Source organism: Hemicordylus capensis, chromosome 2, assembly GCF_027244095.1.
Source record: "Hemicordylus capensis ecotype Gifberg chromosome 2, rHemCap1.1.pri, whole genome shotgun sequence".
NCBI lineage: Eukaryota > Metazoa > Chordata > Lepidosauria > Squamata > Cordylidae > Hemicordylus > Hemicordylus capensis.
Window position 1 is genome coordinate 51,440,403 of NC_069658.1, and position 18,040 is coordinate 51,458,442.

The 18,040-nt window shown below is 41.0% G+C and overlaps 1 protein-coding gene across 2 annotated transcripts in view; it reads right to left on the reverse strand.

Annotated features, from left to right (window-relative positions):
• Window positions 1-18,040, reverse strand: part of MCCC2 (methylcrotonyl-CoA carboxylase subunit 2) — a 53,328-nt gene that overhangs the window by 26,894 nt on the left and 8,394 nt on the right. For both annotated transcript variants that reach the window (XM_053294881.1, XM_053294883.1), the window contains exons 6-11: window positions 16,985-17,097; window positions 11,811-11,924; window positions 4,199-4,263; window positions 3,623-3,722; window positions 2,420-2,515; window positions 238-310 (exon numbers count right to left, since the gene is read on the reverse strand). In XM_053294881.1, coding sequence (XP_053150856.1) covers window positions 238-310; window positions 2,420-2,515; window positions 3,623-3,722; window positions 4,199-4,263; window positions 11,811-11,924; window positions 16,985-17,097 — 561 coding nt within the window. The remainder of the gene's footprint in view (window positions 1-237; window positions 311-2,419; window positions 2,516-3,622; window positions 3,723-4,198; window positions 4,264-11,810; window positions 11,925-16,984; window positions 17,098-18,040) is intronic.

Here is an 18,040-nt window from a genome sequence, read left to right on the forward strand (position 1 = left end):
AAATGATCGAGAGCAAATTGCACAAAAAGTCCAATTTTCCAACAGCATCTAAATTAAGTCAATAGTACGAGAGTAAGTAGTTTGAGGGCTGCTAGCATTAGACTTTTTAAAACCAGTAAAATTATTTCCCGAGTTTTTATAAAATGTTTCATATCTTTAACACATAAAAATTGAACAAACTAAGTGATCCAAGATATAAAGCTCGACAAAAGGTTTATAACTGCTTTGAAGTAATACCTGTAATTAATGTATCCCCGTATAAGGCTTTAAATTCATCAAATTTACTTCCATCTACAATTCTAGCAATGACCTGAGGTAGGGACACAAAAGAATGACTTGTCATTAGTAGTTCACCCTTCACTACAATTTAAGATGCTTTCTCAGTCCTTTCCCCTTTATATTAGATTGATACAAGTGGAAGATGTGACAAAATGAGTTCAACAAGTATGTTGTGAATGCAAAATATTATCTCTATCTGCCTACCAATTTCTTTCATGCTCAGTGCATAAATATCTATATATTTATTTCTCCTAAGTGTACCCATGGCTAATCCCATGCATGGCAACTCTCGCAAGAGTTCGTGAGCAGCTGCTCATTAGCGATGGGATGGGGAGAAAATAGGGATGCCGGCCCCCTGTGGCCGGCTGGCCAGTAGGAGCAGGCGGCGGCAAGCCGGCTGGCGGGAGCAGCAGGTGGCAGCGGGCCGGCCCAGCTGCCGGGGATTGGCAGGCAGAAGGAGGTGGTGGGCCGGCTTTCCAGCTGGCCCACCAGCCAGAAACCATGGGCGGGCAAGGGGGAAGAAGTGGGTTGCTCCCACCAGCGGGTGGCCGGTCAGCAGGAGCAGGTGGCAGCGGGCTGGCCCGGCTGCCAGGAGTTGGTGGACGGGTAGGAGGAAGTGGCGGGCTGGCTTTCTGGCCGGCCCGGCCACCGGGAATTGGCAGGTGGGCAAGAGGGAGGAGATGGTGGGCCAGCTTTACGGGCGACCCACCTGCTGGGAATTGGCGGGTGGGCGGGAGGGAGGAGGAGGTGGCAGGTCAGCTTTCCGTGCGGCCCGGCCACTGGGAATTGGCAGGTGGGAGGGCACAGGCCAACTTTCCGCCCAGCCCACCAGCCGGAAACTACGAGGGGTGGGGAGGGAGCAGGCAGCCAGCGGGTTGGCTTTCTAGCCGACCTGCCTGCCAGCCAGAAACCGCGGGAGGGGGGGTAGAGGTGGACCACTGGAGGCCCAGATGCTCTGCGCCCAGCCCAGATAGTTTATATTTAAATAGGAGTCTCAGGTAATCAAAAGTTACTGTTGAGAACATTAGTCCTTGGAGGCAGAAACAACAGTAATAATTTGAGCCTGTCAGACCCCTGAATACACGAATACAATTGTATCCTAATGAAGTAAGGATTGTGAAGTTCCACTGATTTCAATGATGTTTTGTCATTACTAACTTTCTTTGGATGCTACCCAGAAAGCCTATGTCAAGCATTAAAAATACATTGTTAAGCACTAAAACTGCTGTTGAAAAACAGTTTGAGCCAATATGTCAAGTTTGCTCTGTAATAAGCAGTCAGTGTTGACTTTAGTTTTTGAAAGACTGAAGCTGAAATTTTTATCTATCACAGGCCTCTTGGGATGGGCTATTACCCACCACTGCAACAATAACATCATCAAGACAAGCAGCAGTAGGAGCATGCAAGTAAGGGTGGTATGAAGTAGTTGTGAACTTGGCTTCCTGAAAAATAGAACCAATAAAAGCCTCTCCCTGATAGGATGGGGTGTATTTTGGAGGGCTGCTATTCCCTTAACTGCTAACTTTTATTCCTGGATACCAATACTGAGTAGGGATGTGCCAAATCGTGGGGCATCTCCCTTTAAAAATGAGGGCTTCCCCAACCCCTTCAAAGCAGAGGAGAGCAGGTCCATACCTACTTCTCCCAGCTGCCCCTGCGCCTGACACCAGCACACACATGGTCTCTGCATATGCATGCCAGCCATTTGTGTGGTCAGCAACCATGCTGACCATGCAAATGGCCAGCACAGATGCTCAGAGACTATGTATGTGCTGGCATCGGGTGCAGTGGCAGCTGGGAGATGCCCCACCAGCGTACAGTTAATCCTGGGGAGACTGCCGGGAGTATAGTGATTGGAGGAGAAGTAGGTATGGACCTGCTCTCCTCCCTCATTTTTGACACTCGACTAATGTACTGAATAGTACTACTCAAGGAGTAGTCTAAAGGAATCTTAATTTCAATGGGAATATTCAGGAGTAATTTAGCCAGGACCTTCAAAAATTCATATGAACTAAAGAAAAGAAGTCTGTCAGACTGGTGACCTTAAGTAACCCGGAATATACATTTTCTGCATCTACATGTGTGTTCCTGCACACTTGTGTGGACACATGCTTTTTAAAACTATAGCTTGGATTTATACCTCTCTGACATCAAAATTTCTTTTAAGTTGTTCTCCAACTATCCCATAAAGTTCCTCTGGAGGGAACAACGGCTCTTCTGAAGGTTCTATTGTCACCTGCAAAAAATTTTTAAAAGACAGCAAAAACAATTACATCAGAACAACCCAAAATATTACCCAAAATACAACCCAAATAGTCACTAGCTTCCAGTGTCCCTCCATGACACGTTAGCCTCAAACATTTGTAGTTGAGTCAGCTCATTCAGGAGAACACTCAAACCTGCTCTGGATGTTGAGAACATTAATCTTTCTGTTCTCTTCCATCCAACACAGCTTTTGCTACATTCAGATATCAATCTCTACAGTGGCAAAACATCTCTCTGCCTCAGTTCAGACTTACTAATTAACCCAGATAAAGGGGCTGGAAATAGGCTATAGAATAATCTATGTGCTCCCTCTATGTTTCTTTCCCTCGAATTTCAGCATTAAATACAGCGTCCTCAAATCAGGCAAAAGTAAAAACTACATACACTCCTAAACACACTTTGAAAGCTTACTATCAAGGTACTCAACCTGGAGAGTTCAGGAGAGTACCTGGTTTCACAATAATCACATGCAACACTGGAACTGCAAAGAGGACAACAGAGAAGTGTGGAATGTGAGAGGAGAGAGAGATGAAGGATGGAATGTGCTATCTTGACTTCCAAACTCAAGTTCAGTGGTGGGGTAGCGATGTGCACAGAACTGCAGCAAGGCAGTTCAAAGGTGGCGGGGGTCTCCCTTTAAGAGTGGGGAAGGGTGCACTTACCCCTCCCACCGCTTTTCCCTAACTGGCATCCATGTTTATTAATTCATATTGGGGCGGCAGCATACCTCCTTGCTGCCCCGTTACCCTCGACTTCCAGATATGACCAGAAGTCACCAACATGCACAGGCATGTGCACGTCATGCACGCATGTGCGCCTGTGCCGGCGCACTTTAAGAGTGGGGGAGGGTGCACTTACCCTTCCTGCTGCTTCCCCCCCCCACTGGCATCTGTGTTTATTAATGCCCATCGGGCGGCAACATATCTTCCTGCCGCCCTTTTGCCCTCGTCTTCCAGATATGACCAGAAGTTCTCCATAGCATTGCTGCTTATAGTACTATCCAACAGTATTCTAGCAGCAGTAGACAAAAGACTTCACAATTTAGTACTTCACTTTTACAGAAATAAAATATACTTACGTCTACTTTCTTCAGGTAATTCAAATTTCTCACCATCTTTCTAGCTAAATGAAGTGCATGATTATCATCGGAAGCATAATGATCAGTTACACCAGATTCTCTGTACAAATTTAAAACACAGGCAACACATTTTTATTTACTATTCAGTGGTGAAAAAACACTGGAAAAACATGTCATCTGTTTAGAGAATCTGAAGCAAACAAGGCTCCTAGCAAACACACAAAAGATACTCTAGAGATATTATAATTATCTGGAGGGACATGCATTTCAGAAGTATATTTGCTAACATAGCAGAAGGAACCTAGCATCATTTCAACAGGCAAAACATAGCAACAAGGACACCTCAATTTATATCAGTCAGTGACATTAAAGTGCCATTAACAGCATCCTTCCAGTGGCTGTTGCTGGCAGCTGCCTTGTGTTTCTTTTTAGATTGTGCGCCCTTTGGGGACAAGGGACCATCTTATTTATGTATTATTTATTTTTCTGTGTAAACCACTCTGTGAACTTTGGCTGAAGAGCAGTATATAAAAAATATCTGTCGTAGTAAAATGTGTTGGGAGGGTTCTACTTTACCTGCAATGAAGATCAGCACCTCCAAGATCTTCTGCTGATACCTCCTCCCCAGTTGCTGCTTTAACCTAAAACATAAAAGTAGAGTTTCAAGATATGTACTCGCAGGATTGCACTCTTAATCACCTGTCACAATCATTTTGTTCTTTTTCAAATTACTTACAATCACATAGTTTTATGCAAATTATTTAGCGATTCTTGATCAAATTGATTTAGCGATTGACTGGATCTCAGGCCCACAACTCTAGCTGAGTGTAAACCTCTTATTCCACAATTGGTTAGCTTCAAATCAGAGTTTGAAGCTGGTAGCAAACTCTTTTACAGTGAACTGAGGTTAATGTCAGCCTCAGTGGAGAAGACATGCTATGATTAACACTGAAAAGGGAAGCGGGGGAGGGAGGGAATTGAATTGGGAAACATGAAGATGGAACATTTAAAACTTGCTGGATGCTCCTAAACTTGTAGATATGATTAAGAGCCTGGAAAATGTTATGTCTGCATTGGGATTCTATGGCTTGGCCATTTACTATAGGGGAAATGATATGCAGATATCATATGACTTACTACTACCTTATTTATAGTGCATCATTAAAGTATGTGACACGGGGTCACAAATTTTAACTACCTCCTTTTCCCCTGGAAATGCTCTGTGCCACCAAAAAATATGTCCATGAAGATCACACAACCCTCAGGGACATGTTTCTGGGAGATATGCAGGGAAGGTTACTGACATTCTCTCTCTCTCTCTCTCTCTCTCTCTCTCTCTCTCTCTCTCTCTCTCTCTCACACACACACACACACACACACACACACACACACACACACACACAGAGTATGCTAGTCTGGATGTCAGCCACTGATTATGGCCCCAAGGAGCTTCAAATCTAGAATCTGACAGGAGAGGAAGACAGAGGCAAATGCAGAACAGGGGAAGACTATGCAATCAGTTCAGTTACATGTATAGGTTTAATTTCAGTAAGGGATGCTCATTAAGGGGATATTCCAAAGGCTACACAGAAAAGCTGGGTTTTGAGGAGGGATCTGAGGGAAAAGAGAAGTATTTGAGCAGAACATCTGTGCAGAACATGAAGAATAAGGAATATCAAGAAAGAAATAACACATGTTTAAGGGAGCAGAAGTGTTTTAGATGGCTCTGGATGATGTAGCTGGAGAAGTAGTGGCCATAGATGTGTCAGGATGGAGAAATTAGTGAGGGTGATAGGGCAAAGTCATGGCAAGCTTTGAAGGAAAAACATGGGAGATTCAGGAATTGACAAGAAACCAGTAAAGGGATTTAAGAAGGAATGTCACATTGCTGCACAACAGGAGAAGTCAGTTATTTGGGGGGAAGTTATACAGACTGAGGTGAGAGGTCAGAGATGCAACAATGGAAGAACTGAGAGGAGGACATTGCAATAGTCTGTGAGAAAAATGACTAGAGCATGAGGGTGGAGATGAAGGGCTGTGTTTTTCCAGTGTTATACAATGTGGCAGTGGACTGAATACAAACTGAATGGACTGAATACAAATGAGATGGAAGAATTAAAGAGAAAACCTAGGCTTTGTGCCTGATAAACAGGGTGGACACCTGACTTGAGATCAAACTGGGGAGCTGCCCAATTAACATACAATGAAGCTGACTGAATTCCTGAAGAAGATAAATGGAATAATTTCCCCAGAACATAATACTGACTGGTATTATACAACAGTTGCCTGCTGTTAGGCAACCATTACCATTCTAGTTAGCAGCATCAAAGTCCCTCTATGCAAAAACCTTTGATCTTGAAAGAGATCTTACACGTAAATCTAATCAATACATTCTTACTCTCTTCCATTTTTCTAAAGTGACATAATTAGTGCCTAAAATTCAAACAGGAAATTAACTAACAAATTAATTAGTGCTAAATGGCAGAGTTTTGTCATCCAAAGCTTGCTATTGATTTTCTCCTGATTACTTTTCCCAGAAAGCCAGCCCCGACACAGGAAAATACTTCCCACACTAAAGTCATTATTCCTGCAAGCTAAGCAATACAATGTACATATTTTAATTCTGCTACCAACATATCATCTTGGTACACAGAAAAATTCTGGTTTTTACCAAATTAATTCCATTACATTTCAACTACATATTGTTAATGAAACTGTTCTGGGATGTTGACAAAACACACCTAACATTTTAGGCTTGTGTGGGGAATCAGCGAATTGAGAGTGAGCAGCTCATTACAGAATAAATTTGTGCAAAGCTTTGGTCTCAGACATTGATGACAAAGAGTTAAAGTCAAAATACAATCAGGTTTATTTAGGGCAAAAGGAGTACAGAAGGAAAACTGATTAATAAGCAACACAGTATTAACTAATAATAAAACTAAACTGAGGCTCACAAAGAGGCATTTAAGCTTGAGATCAAAATTGAAAGGCCAGAGAAACAGGCCTTTAGAAAACAGCATTAGACTTAAAAGAGAGCAAGGAGAGAGGGGAGCAAGAGAGTTTGGAGCAGGGGGTGGTTAGTTTGTCTGTATCCTTCCGATGGTGTGTTGGACACTTGTTGCTCAGTGGGTACTGAGGGACCTCTCTCTCGGGACAAGACAGGATGCAAGAATGGGGACACACATGCCACTCGTGAGTCTGGAAGCCATGAAAAGTCTAAAGGTGGTCCAATCCTAGGAGACCAGTTCTCTGATGCAGCCAAGCATGCTGTGCAGATTGAGCCTGGAAACAGGGCCAAACTGGAGGCTGAAAGTGGGATGGGCATGAGAGCTAAGGCACAACCAGTGGAATAGCTGGTGCTTAGATGTACATACATGCAGCGGGTAAATCTGGTGAAGACATAGACAGTTTGATGGGGTTTGAGGTACAAATAGGCAGAATCCTGCCCTGGGGCCAAATGCTGACCACACTTCTTTGCTGAGAAGGATGGCATCAATGGTGGACAAAAGAATATATTTTGTTCTGTTCAGTCCTAGGTGGGCGTGCCCTAGAGCACAATGAAGTGAAAAAGTTTAGACAACCTGTATGTAGAAACTTTGAATAGGCGGACTCAGAACTTATCTCATGTCACAAAGACCTTCCGGGTGGAAGATAGGTATTTCTATAACATATTGAGTGCTTTCCCCATGCTTCATGCCAACCATTAACGCATATATGTCACCAATAATTTTCCTCCCTTGAATCAGTACTTGAAACCAACAATTACTCACTGTGACATTTTAAATGAGTTTTTTGTGGACAAAGCATCTCTTATTCGGGCCAACTTACATTCAAACTCCACAATTGTTACCGAGTCTGATGCCGAGGTGTCCAGCAACTCCTCTTTATATATTTCTTCAGACACTGCCAGACATCCAATTTGTGCCATGCCTTCTCTAACGGATGCAGTTTTGGACAGAAGGACAGCAACACAAGGTCTTGTGACATATGAAAGGGGGAGGCCACTTTTGGGCAAAAAAAGGGGTCCGAGATGAGTTTCACAGAGTCCTCGGAAAAAATGTACAAGTTCTTATGCATAGATAACGCCTGTAGCTCTGACACCCTACAGGCTGGGGTGACAACTATCAGGAAGGCTAGTTTTAGTGACAAGAGACATAACAGAATTTATTTCACTGGTTCAAAGGGCAGCCCTTGAAGAGCCTTCAGAATCGTGTGTAGGGTCTAGGTGGGGAAGTGATACATCACTGGGAGAGATAGTAGAGTTGCACCCTTGAGGAAATGCTGCAAGTGGGGGTGCCTTCTCATGGAGCTCTTGTATACTCCTGAAACGAGTCCCATCAGGGCTGCAGCCTGTCATTTAAAGGTGTTAGCTGACAACCCTTTGTCTAGTCTGTCCTGGAGGAATTGGAGAAGGTGCTCCATGGTGGCCGATCCCTTTGGAATGGAATGCTTCGCAGACCATCTAAGGAAAGCCTGCCAGGTTTATTGGTAAATCATGTTTGTTGAGTGATATCTGGAGGCCAACATAGTATTGAGCACTTTGGAAGAATAACCATATTGCTTCAAGATGTGCCACTCAGTCTCCAGGCACCTAGTTTTAACCAGCCAATATCTGGATGACACACTGGACCCTGCTGAAGAAGATCGTTTGTGACTGGAAGCATCAGGTGATCTGCTGTGGCCAGGTTGGTGAGCTCCAAAAACCAGGGTCTCCGTGGCCAGAATGGCACCACTAGGATGACTTGTGCTTGGAGGACCTTTATTCTTCGAAGGACTCAGGCCAAGAGTGGCCAGTGGAAAAGCATACAAGAGACAGGCCAGAGGGCTGATAGCACATCCACTGCTTCTGCCTGTGGATAGGGTAATCTGGTGAAGAAGTGGCGTATCTTCATGTTCACTGGTGTGGCAAAGAGATCAACTGATGGAGGGCCGAAATGTGCCTTGATGAGGTGGAAGGCTGATGAGTTCAGGACTAAAAGAACTGGCTGGGGCCATGCTCATCCAGCTCTTAAAGACTTCAATCTAATTAACATAGTCCTGCCTTCAAGCCACATGGGAGAGCATAAGCCATACAGGAGATGTACTTGCAGGCAGCAGCAGAGAAAGGTCATGTTTACTACCACAAAACTAGCTCTCTTCCCAGTTGCTTGCCAAAAGATAGGATTTCCATTCCACCACTTTTAATTAGTTGTGCAACTGGTGTACTAGAATGAATATGAAAAACCATGCTTTGAAGAAAGAAAGGATTTACATTACAATCCTATGCATTTTTCTCAGAAGTAAGTCCCACTATGTTCATTGAGACTTACTTCCTGGTAAGTGTGTATAAGACTTAATGAAATAAATATGAGTTGATGTGAAGAAGAACAAGTTGTTCTAGTAAGAACTAATCAGCCCACTTTCCTTTCTCTGTCCCTACAATTAGACTAAATTGGGTTCACATTGAGGTCCACAAGGTAGATTTCTTGCAGCTCAAACATTCACGCGTCTGTCATCTTGGGTTTGGGGTTGATAACATCATCACAAACTATGCCATTGAGATTTCCCCATGTGCCCCTACAGCTGTAGCAAATTTGATTCAAATCGGTTAGCCAATTCACAAGTTAGCCCACTTACACCTCAAACTTGAGGTGTCTCTACAACTGTACCCAATTTGGTTCGATTTGGGTACAACTGTACCCAATTTGTACCCAGGCATTGTGAAATCAATGTGGGGGCGGGGCGGGCGGAGACACATGGACACACACAGAATGCCGGGTGATCTCATAAGCCTACTGGAAAGTAGGCTAAAAATGGTCATTTCAAAAGTATTCTGGCATCTGATGGCGCAGTATAATGCTATATTTCATAGTCTAGGAATTGAGAGAGCCCACGGCAGCTTAATGAACAATTTAAAAGAAAAAATAAGATATTAAGTTTACTCAATAGGTAAGCTTAAAAACAGAAGGAAATTCATTACAGTGTCCAAAGAGATAATGTATACCCTTGCTTTCTTTATAGCCTTGCATTTAAATTATTTCATGTCAACTACCATTAAAGTTACCCAACAAAGCATTTTGTCTCAGAACATAACTTCTAAACTCTGTAAGTGAGCTAGACTTTCGGCCATATATCAGCTTAGCCATGCTATAATGCAATAAAATATACAAAGCTTTCCCTTTTTATATAGTTTATATATAATTTAAAATATTGTGTTTGTTTTTTGCAAAATTCAGCAAGACTTACTATGACACTTGTGTTTATTTCTCATTATTATTATTATTATGCTGAAAATGAAAATATGAATCATGAAAAACAGGAATGCTTTTTAAGAGGCGCATTGATTAATGCTTGGTTTCAGGAATTACTGCACTACAATAAAAGCTCTCCAATTTAGCCCAGCAAATTCCCCTGAACATGGCCCCTGTTGAGAATGACTCTAAGAAAAACAACAGGCAAAATTTAGTCTATTATAAGACAAGGTATAAAGTAATATACATAGACAAGTGACCTTATGAACTATCTAGACAAGAAGAAAATTAATGATCTCCATTCTAACAAGTAATTTGTAATATTTTCCAAGAAAGGGAAGAACACGCACAGAATCTAGGAGCAGTGCTAAGTAGGAAAGGGAATTAACAACAGAATACTACAAAAAGAGACAGCATATCCAGAAAAGGTAGAAAGAGAAAACAGGAGAAATGACCATCAGTTCTAAGGAGAAAAAGAAGTAAAAAAAAAAACAACAAGTGTTGTAAGAGTGACCATGCTGGAGTTCTAGAGAAAAGTGACCAGCTCAAATTCTGCAGAAAACAGGTAAAAGGCCTTTTAAAAATATCATACTCCTCAATCCTCCCAGTGGTGATTGTTCTGGGTTTGAGGAGAAAAAGGTTGGGTATAAGAATGGGGAGGGAATTTAGTAAGCTGGCCACACCTTCCCTAAAACAGGATTTGGTGAGTAAAAGGGGGTTTATAAGGCACCTTTGTAACTAGGAACGGGAATAAGGATTACTATTATAACCTTAGGACTATTACTGCATTTATAGTTTTGTTTCATATTCTGGAATATATGGCTCAAATATAATCAATGAATATCACAGTTAATCGTTATAAGGTTGGTATATCCCTCACATGCCTAATAAAGCTTCAGCATTGACTGCAAGACTATTTGAACGGCGTGTATCCAGGGGTGTAACTATAATAGGGCAAGGGGAGACAGTTGTCTGGAGGCCCTCTGCCTTGTGGGGGGCAGAGGCAAGTCACATGATTGACTCCCCCAGCCAAGCACCCGCCCGGGCTTCCTTCAGTTGCATTCATCCTCCGAAATTAATGTGAGTGTTAAGACCTGGAGCTACCAGAACAGCATGTACCATTTCTCTAGTACCATTAAATGACTTGCATCATCCACAATTTACAAAACCTTTTAAAAAACAATTTAGGATGGTGTTCTATTGTGGCACATAGCGGGGAGAGAGAGAGAATGCTTTTTGTTACCATTATTCAGCCTCATTTAAGATTTATTTACTTCATGAGCTGAGCTTCAGTGAGGGGTGGGCCCATTTTAAAATCTTGTCTCTGGGCCCACTCCAACCTTGCTACGCCCTTGCATGTATTTCTGAACAAACCTAGATTAAAGAGAGGAAGGAGCATACATCTCTTGATCTCTTAAATTCCAGACTGGAGATACATGTTCTGCTTCAGTTTACTGGACCACTCTGGAAGAGATAGGAGCCACAGTCGAGCCCTATACCAATGTCTTTTTGGCCCCTAGAGGAGCTGCAGAAGAACTGCACCAGCAATAGCTGACATAAGTGTCTACCAGCACTACATGGCTTCTCATATGCTGGGAGAATACGTAAGAATTGTGGTGGATAAAACAGATGTTTTGACTCTACTACTACTACAAATATTTATACACCACTCTTCAACCAAATTTCTCAAAGTGGTTTGCACAGAAAAATAATACATAAATAAAATGGGCCCCTGTCCCCATAGGGCTCACAATCTAAAAAGAAACATAAAGCAAGCCACTGGGAGGATGCTGGGCTGGGGTTAGATGTTTTGACTCTTCATTGGATACACGCACGCACGCACGCACACACACGTCTGATTTATTAACTCATATACAAAGTGTGTAGCACAGTTACTGTATGTTACTTCTAGTTATAATAAAACGCTGGCTTTCATAATAAGAAAAAAATCCACTCACCAGTGGAGGTCCTCCCAAGAAAATTGTTCCCTGCTTGCCAACTATTATGCTTTCATCAGCCATTGCAGGTACGTAGGCACCTCCTGCTGTACATGAGCCCATAACTACTGCTATCTGAGAAAGTAAATAGAAATATGAATTAAAAGAACAATACGTTTCAGTGAAAACTAGTGTGCCCACTCACTTATATGCAGCTTCACTTACTTTCAGCTTTGCAAATCAAATGCGTAACAACTACTTTTACAATCTCTCATCCCTAAATTGATGATTGAAAACCATTCACAATATTTATCTTATTTTAGCTCTATAAATTATGAGATGCTGCCTGTCATTTTAAATCTGGAAGTCAGCAAGAAAGTGTGAAGCACTACATGGCACACAACATGATCCATTTGTCCCAAAAGAAAACAGCGGCGTATCAGCAGGGCAAGGACAATACCTTGCTGCCTCCAAACTTTTAAAGTGAAGGGCAGCATTGGCTGGATTGTGGAAGCTCCCGTATATTCACAGAAATAAGGTCAGGTATATTCATAGGAATATTCTTCCAACATCCTCTCCTGGCCTTTATCCTCTTCTTCAATTAACTCCATTTTTCTTTTCCTATGCCTCTTTTTCAGACTGCTCACCTCTCTGCATCTTCTAATAAATTCAGCTTGTCTATTTGGCCTTATTCCTCCATGCTCCTCGTCCTTGATTCTGCCACCTCATACAAACATTGCCTTTCTATTGCTTCTTTTGCTTATTTCAAACAGGCTATTGCCTTTTCTCTCTACAGTCAGGAGCACTGAGAAAAACTCCGAGGCAAAAGCTTCCAGCTTAAACAAAACAGCAGGAAAAAGGTTTTACTTATTCCACTTTTGCTAAATCTCAGAGGCCATCTGTCTAAATGAGCTACAAGATATTTTCAGAGGAAGATAATCTGTTCTTCCAGTTTTGGGGGGTGCACTTCCCAAAGGGAAGACCTTATCAGGCAAGGACACCACAGAGCCTGGCAACTGGCAACCACAAACAGTGTAGGCTCAGTGTAGGAAACTGAGCAAGAGTGGTGGATTAACATCTAAAATGTTCTCTCCACCATCCTCTCCAGAAACTGACAGCTCCAACTTCTCAGTGTTCCAACAGGCCACAACAGCTGTTGTAAAATATTTGGTGAAACTTCTTTCACAGTGTAGGAAAAACAAGACTATACTTCTCTCTGTAGTAAACACTGATTGTGAATGTTAAGATGGTTCAGCAGTTGGCTTTAATTGAAAATGCATGGAAGGAATAAACCAACCAAGCAGGCTATGGGAAGAGCAAAACAAAATCTAGAAAGAAAAACAGAAACAAGAATTCACCCTTCCCCTGTCATATAATTCCACCCTCCGATGCATTCCTAACTTCTTGTTGCAAGAACTGCTTTGGCAGCCTATCTCAGCTCAGAATCAAGGTACACAGATAATAAAACAAACTACCTTATTTTGACATACCATATCTTTTCAGACAGAGAATGACACTTAATCCATTCTCCCCTAAGGAAGCACCTTGAACTATACTGCTTACTCTTGGCATCTTAGTGTCTTCCATTTTGTTCTTTTAGCCTTTCCATTCAATTTTTCATTCTTTTCATGTTGTTATCATAAAACTTTCTAATAACCTTTTAGCTAAAAACTCAATCTGCTGATCTGTTCTCATTCTTTCAGATCTGCTGTTACTGAACACCCTCTTTTCCTTTCCAGTCTTGACTTTTTCTCCAGTTTTGTCTTGAATTTCAAGACTCTCTTCTCCACTGGTCTCCTTCTTTAGTTCAGGGTTCATGTAGAAGATGCTCTGTTTTCCTCCTTTCCATTATATGTGGGTGTTCCCCATAATTCTTGGCCCTGTGTTTTGTGTTTTTAACAAAATTTATACTTTTAAAAATGCATCCCTTCTTTAAAAAACAAAAAAATTGTTTCTCATCATCTCAATATTTGTCTGTGTACTTCTCTCTTTGCATTTGTCGGTAGTCTGTAAGTTAAAACATAACATAAGAACAGCCCTGCTGGATCAGGCACAAGGCCCATCTAGTCCAGCATCCTGTTTCACACAGTGACCCACCAGATCCTCTGGGGAGCCCACAGGCAAGAGGTATGTGCATGCCCTCTGTCCTGCTGTTGCTCCCCTGCAACAGCAGGGATAGTTACTCACTATCTTATAGCAATTTCTACATAGATGGACAAAATCAGCAAGATGGACAAAATGAAGCTCAATGGAGTTTTTTCTACTAAATGTTATTTTCCCTTTACTTGTGATAAGTTGGCTATCTTTTTTCTTATGCCCTTTTATCACTGTACTGATTTGGAGCAGAATTCTGTTTACATTCTCTCTGTTATTGCTCTTTCCATTAGCACTTCAATTTCTTGTTCTGATACCCATTTGAAGCCACTTCCTTTCAATTCTCTATGCCCTGATAGTATCTGCTAGCATAATTAAAAAATAATAATAATCTCACAACATCATTTTCATTGATTTTTTGTAACAGGCATTTTTTTTTATATTTTACTTATTTGTGTGACAAAGAAAAGACCATATTATTGTAAAATATGACATTACTTTCCATATTAGTATAAAACCATGCACAATGAAAGGAACATTGTCCAAACTGAAGCACTCAAGCTTTCTAAATATGGAAAGAGCTTGAGAAATCAATGAAGAGAAGGGAAATGAGCTAACCTTCCACCTCTCCAGTCTCAACTGGTATTTATTAAGAACAAGTGTGCTTTGTAAAATAGGTTTGATCATTAACAGAACAGGCCTGCATTATGTCCATTATGACTACTGATGTCACAGTGCAAAGCATCACAAACAAATGTTCACAGCCATTAAGATGTCTTATGCAGAGGGGGAAAACAAAACCTAAAATGCGACATTCTTAAATAATGTTCTCTACAGTTGACATTCATTTACTCAGACTTAAATATAAACTCATTTTTAAAATTATTAAAATCCTTTATTAGATTCCTGCACTGAAAGAGTTGAAGACAACAGCCAATCCAACCTAGAGGATGTGGAGAAAGGAGGGAATAAGGTACCTTCCCAAATTACTATGTACCATGCTTTGTGGTGGGTGGAGGTGAGGAGGGAGGATACATACGAATGTACTGGAAAACAGGGGTCACTGTGATCTGCAAGTGTGCTCATTACATTGCGGTCAGCCCTTATTTCTTTCCAGGTTCAAGTTCAGCAGAAATCAGCTGCACAGAGTACTGAATGGCTAGTGACATCATAAATCCAGAACCATCTCTCTCCTTGGAGGAGTTCTATAACTTATGAAACATTTACTTTTTTTTTTTTAAGGTGCTAAATGAATGTTTTTAATCTCAAACATACAAGTGGTACTGTATGCCATTTTTGTAAAAGGTGGACTGCCTGCCTGAAGCATAGTGGGGAGGGACAAAACCAACAACTACTACAGTAGGAATCAGAGGCAAGTACACCTGTTGATTGCAGTGCAAAGGCAAAATAAGGTGGGGGGGGATCAAACCGATTCCTGATTTCAAGTACATCAGTAAGCACTCAGAATTGTTCTAGCTAAGTGCTGACAGAAAGGGATGAAGTATGTAGGTTAAGTGTCATTAGGTAACTTCCCACTGTCATGCAGGTTCTCCCTAGTGTAGCAACAGCTATGGTCAAAATAGTTTCTTCTAAAAAGTTGTATGAAATAATCCTACTCACTGCTATGTGTTGTTCATGGAGCATGAATAAAAGAAAAATTATATTCCCTCGGAATAAAACAAGGAAAAGCAAAGAGGGCTTAATGGAGCAAGCTTGAGACGGTTTCCTTTTCAACTCCAAATATGTATTGATCAATTTTGCTAATCTATGTCCCTTCTCTTACAGTATATAGGTAGGTAGTAATACTGTTGCTTTAGCACAAAAAACTGTTGCTTTAGCACAAGGATGGTGCACAAAGAAAGGAATACCTGCTTCAGACATTCCTTTACTAGTCCTTGTACTAGTAAAGGTTGGGAAGTCACAAAAAAGGCTGCACAATGCATTGCACAACCTTGTAGCACAACCTTATATATAGCCTGAAGAAGCTCTTCTACTAGCTGTTGTGCAACATCACAGAGCACCACAACTCTGCACAGCTCTGCAAACTTAAGTGTGTGCAACTTATCTCATTGGGCTAGCACCACACTAGTCTGGATGTCATCCAATTATTTTTGTAGTTCATTAATCATCTGCATTTTAATTCATTCATGTACTTTAATACATTAAAGTAAACCTAGATTTAAGTAAACTCTCCTCTTACAAAAATATCAGAATTATAGGAGGGCTTTAAAGGATAAAATAAGAGAATTTACCATTTCATAAACAAAAGCTATCACTCATTGTTTGAAAGAAAGCCATGCTTTATAGTTTCATTCACTCCCACTACAGTAACAGAGCCAAAGGTGCCCTCCAATCTCAGCCTCATCAATAAATCACCAACTGCTTTAACAGGTTAACACTTTTAAGATTGCCACTCTAATTGCAGAGGCATTTCAAAATTGGCTTAAAAATAAACAAAGTGTTTGCTATTAAACTTTCTTAAACAGAAACAAACTCTGAGAGTTTGTTTGTTTGAAAACTGTTTGCCAGGGCTTTACAGTTCTCCCATGGCTATTTTCTTTTCAACATTTGCACTACTAAGGCACTACCTCAACAGTTTAAGCACATCTATGCTACAGTATTGGAACTGGCTTTCCAATTCATTTCTCTTAGCTTTCTCGAAGGAATACTCTGCAGTTTAAGTTATTAAACAAGTTGAAAATTCTGTTTTGAGGACTTGGAGAAATGGCACAGAGGAGGGCAAGAGGACCCATATATCAATTAAATGTGTAGTCTAGATGTGCCTTTTAACCACTTATTCTCTAGTCTAGGAATGCAGGCACAAAACTCAACAATGAATGGGGAAGAGTAACCACCCACAAGAAGTCCTTACCAGTTTAAGGAAAAAAGTTGAAGAACTCAGACATCAGGAACTCCTACTTAGCTATTAACTTAGGATGAATCAAAAGCCACCACATCTCAGACATGAACTAAAAGATGACTATTTGCAAAGTATTAATTATTCAGCCCAACAATATCACTACCTACACATATTTCTCTAGCCAGTAGCCCAGGTGAAAGAACGGGTATAATCAGCCATTTTTATTTCTAAGCAAACTTACCTGTGGAATTCTTTGAGAGGACATAATGGCTTGGTTATAGAAAATTCTACCAAAATGATCACGATCAGGAAACACTTCTGCTTGGCGAGGTAAGTTTGCACCTCCTGAGTCAACTAAGTCAAAATACAGATTAAACATGTGTAAAGAAATCTAAACATTACTAGAAAGCATTATACTCTTCAAGGAGACCAAAGAGGGTGATGATGGAGAAACAGAAGGGTTTGCTTTTTTTCCTTGCCAAGGTCCTTAACATATTGCTATCCTTGCTACAATGCCAACTGCAGCCTTCACACAGCAGTGGCTTGGGAGAAGGGTTTCCTTTACTTTTCAAGTCCAAATCAGTGCGATCCCAAACACAAAAAAGAAGCAATGAGCAGGGCAGACACCAGGACCTGAAAAGGAGAAGCCAACCAGCCTTTCGTCACAGATAGCTGAGGACCAATCCCTTACTCTGCCCACCAAATCTGACAGACACTTATTTTATAAGTAATGAAACAAAAATACCATTATCAACATATAGCCTGAATTACTATTTGATGTATTTGCTCAATACTCTTACCCACTGTATTGTTTTACATTATTATACATCCAAATGTCTTGCACTCTTTATCTCTAACTCAATTTTATAGTTTTGTTTTGATTATTAGGAAGCAAACACACATGCAGACTCAATTCCATCATGCCAAACCATGGTTTGTGCTAACCATAAGTTTAGAACCCAACATATGTTTTAAACTCCTAAACACACAACAGACAACCATTGTTTAGAGTTACTTTTCTGCTTTTGTTCTTTTTTAACACACTTTTTCATACATTAATTCCCAGCCAAACAGAACAGTAGGCTCTGGAGGTGGAACATAGACATGACTATAGTTGTCAATGCAGACATTATACCAAACCATATTTATTTATTTTATACATTTTCTATTTCCTTAACCATGCTGTGGCAGGACATCTGAATTAAGCTACAGTTTAAAATGCACTGCGACTCCACAACCAGAGCGCTAAATAAGTTTAAACACTTATTTGTCATGATAGCTTGCCTTAGAAACACAG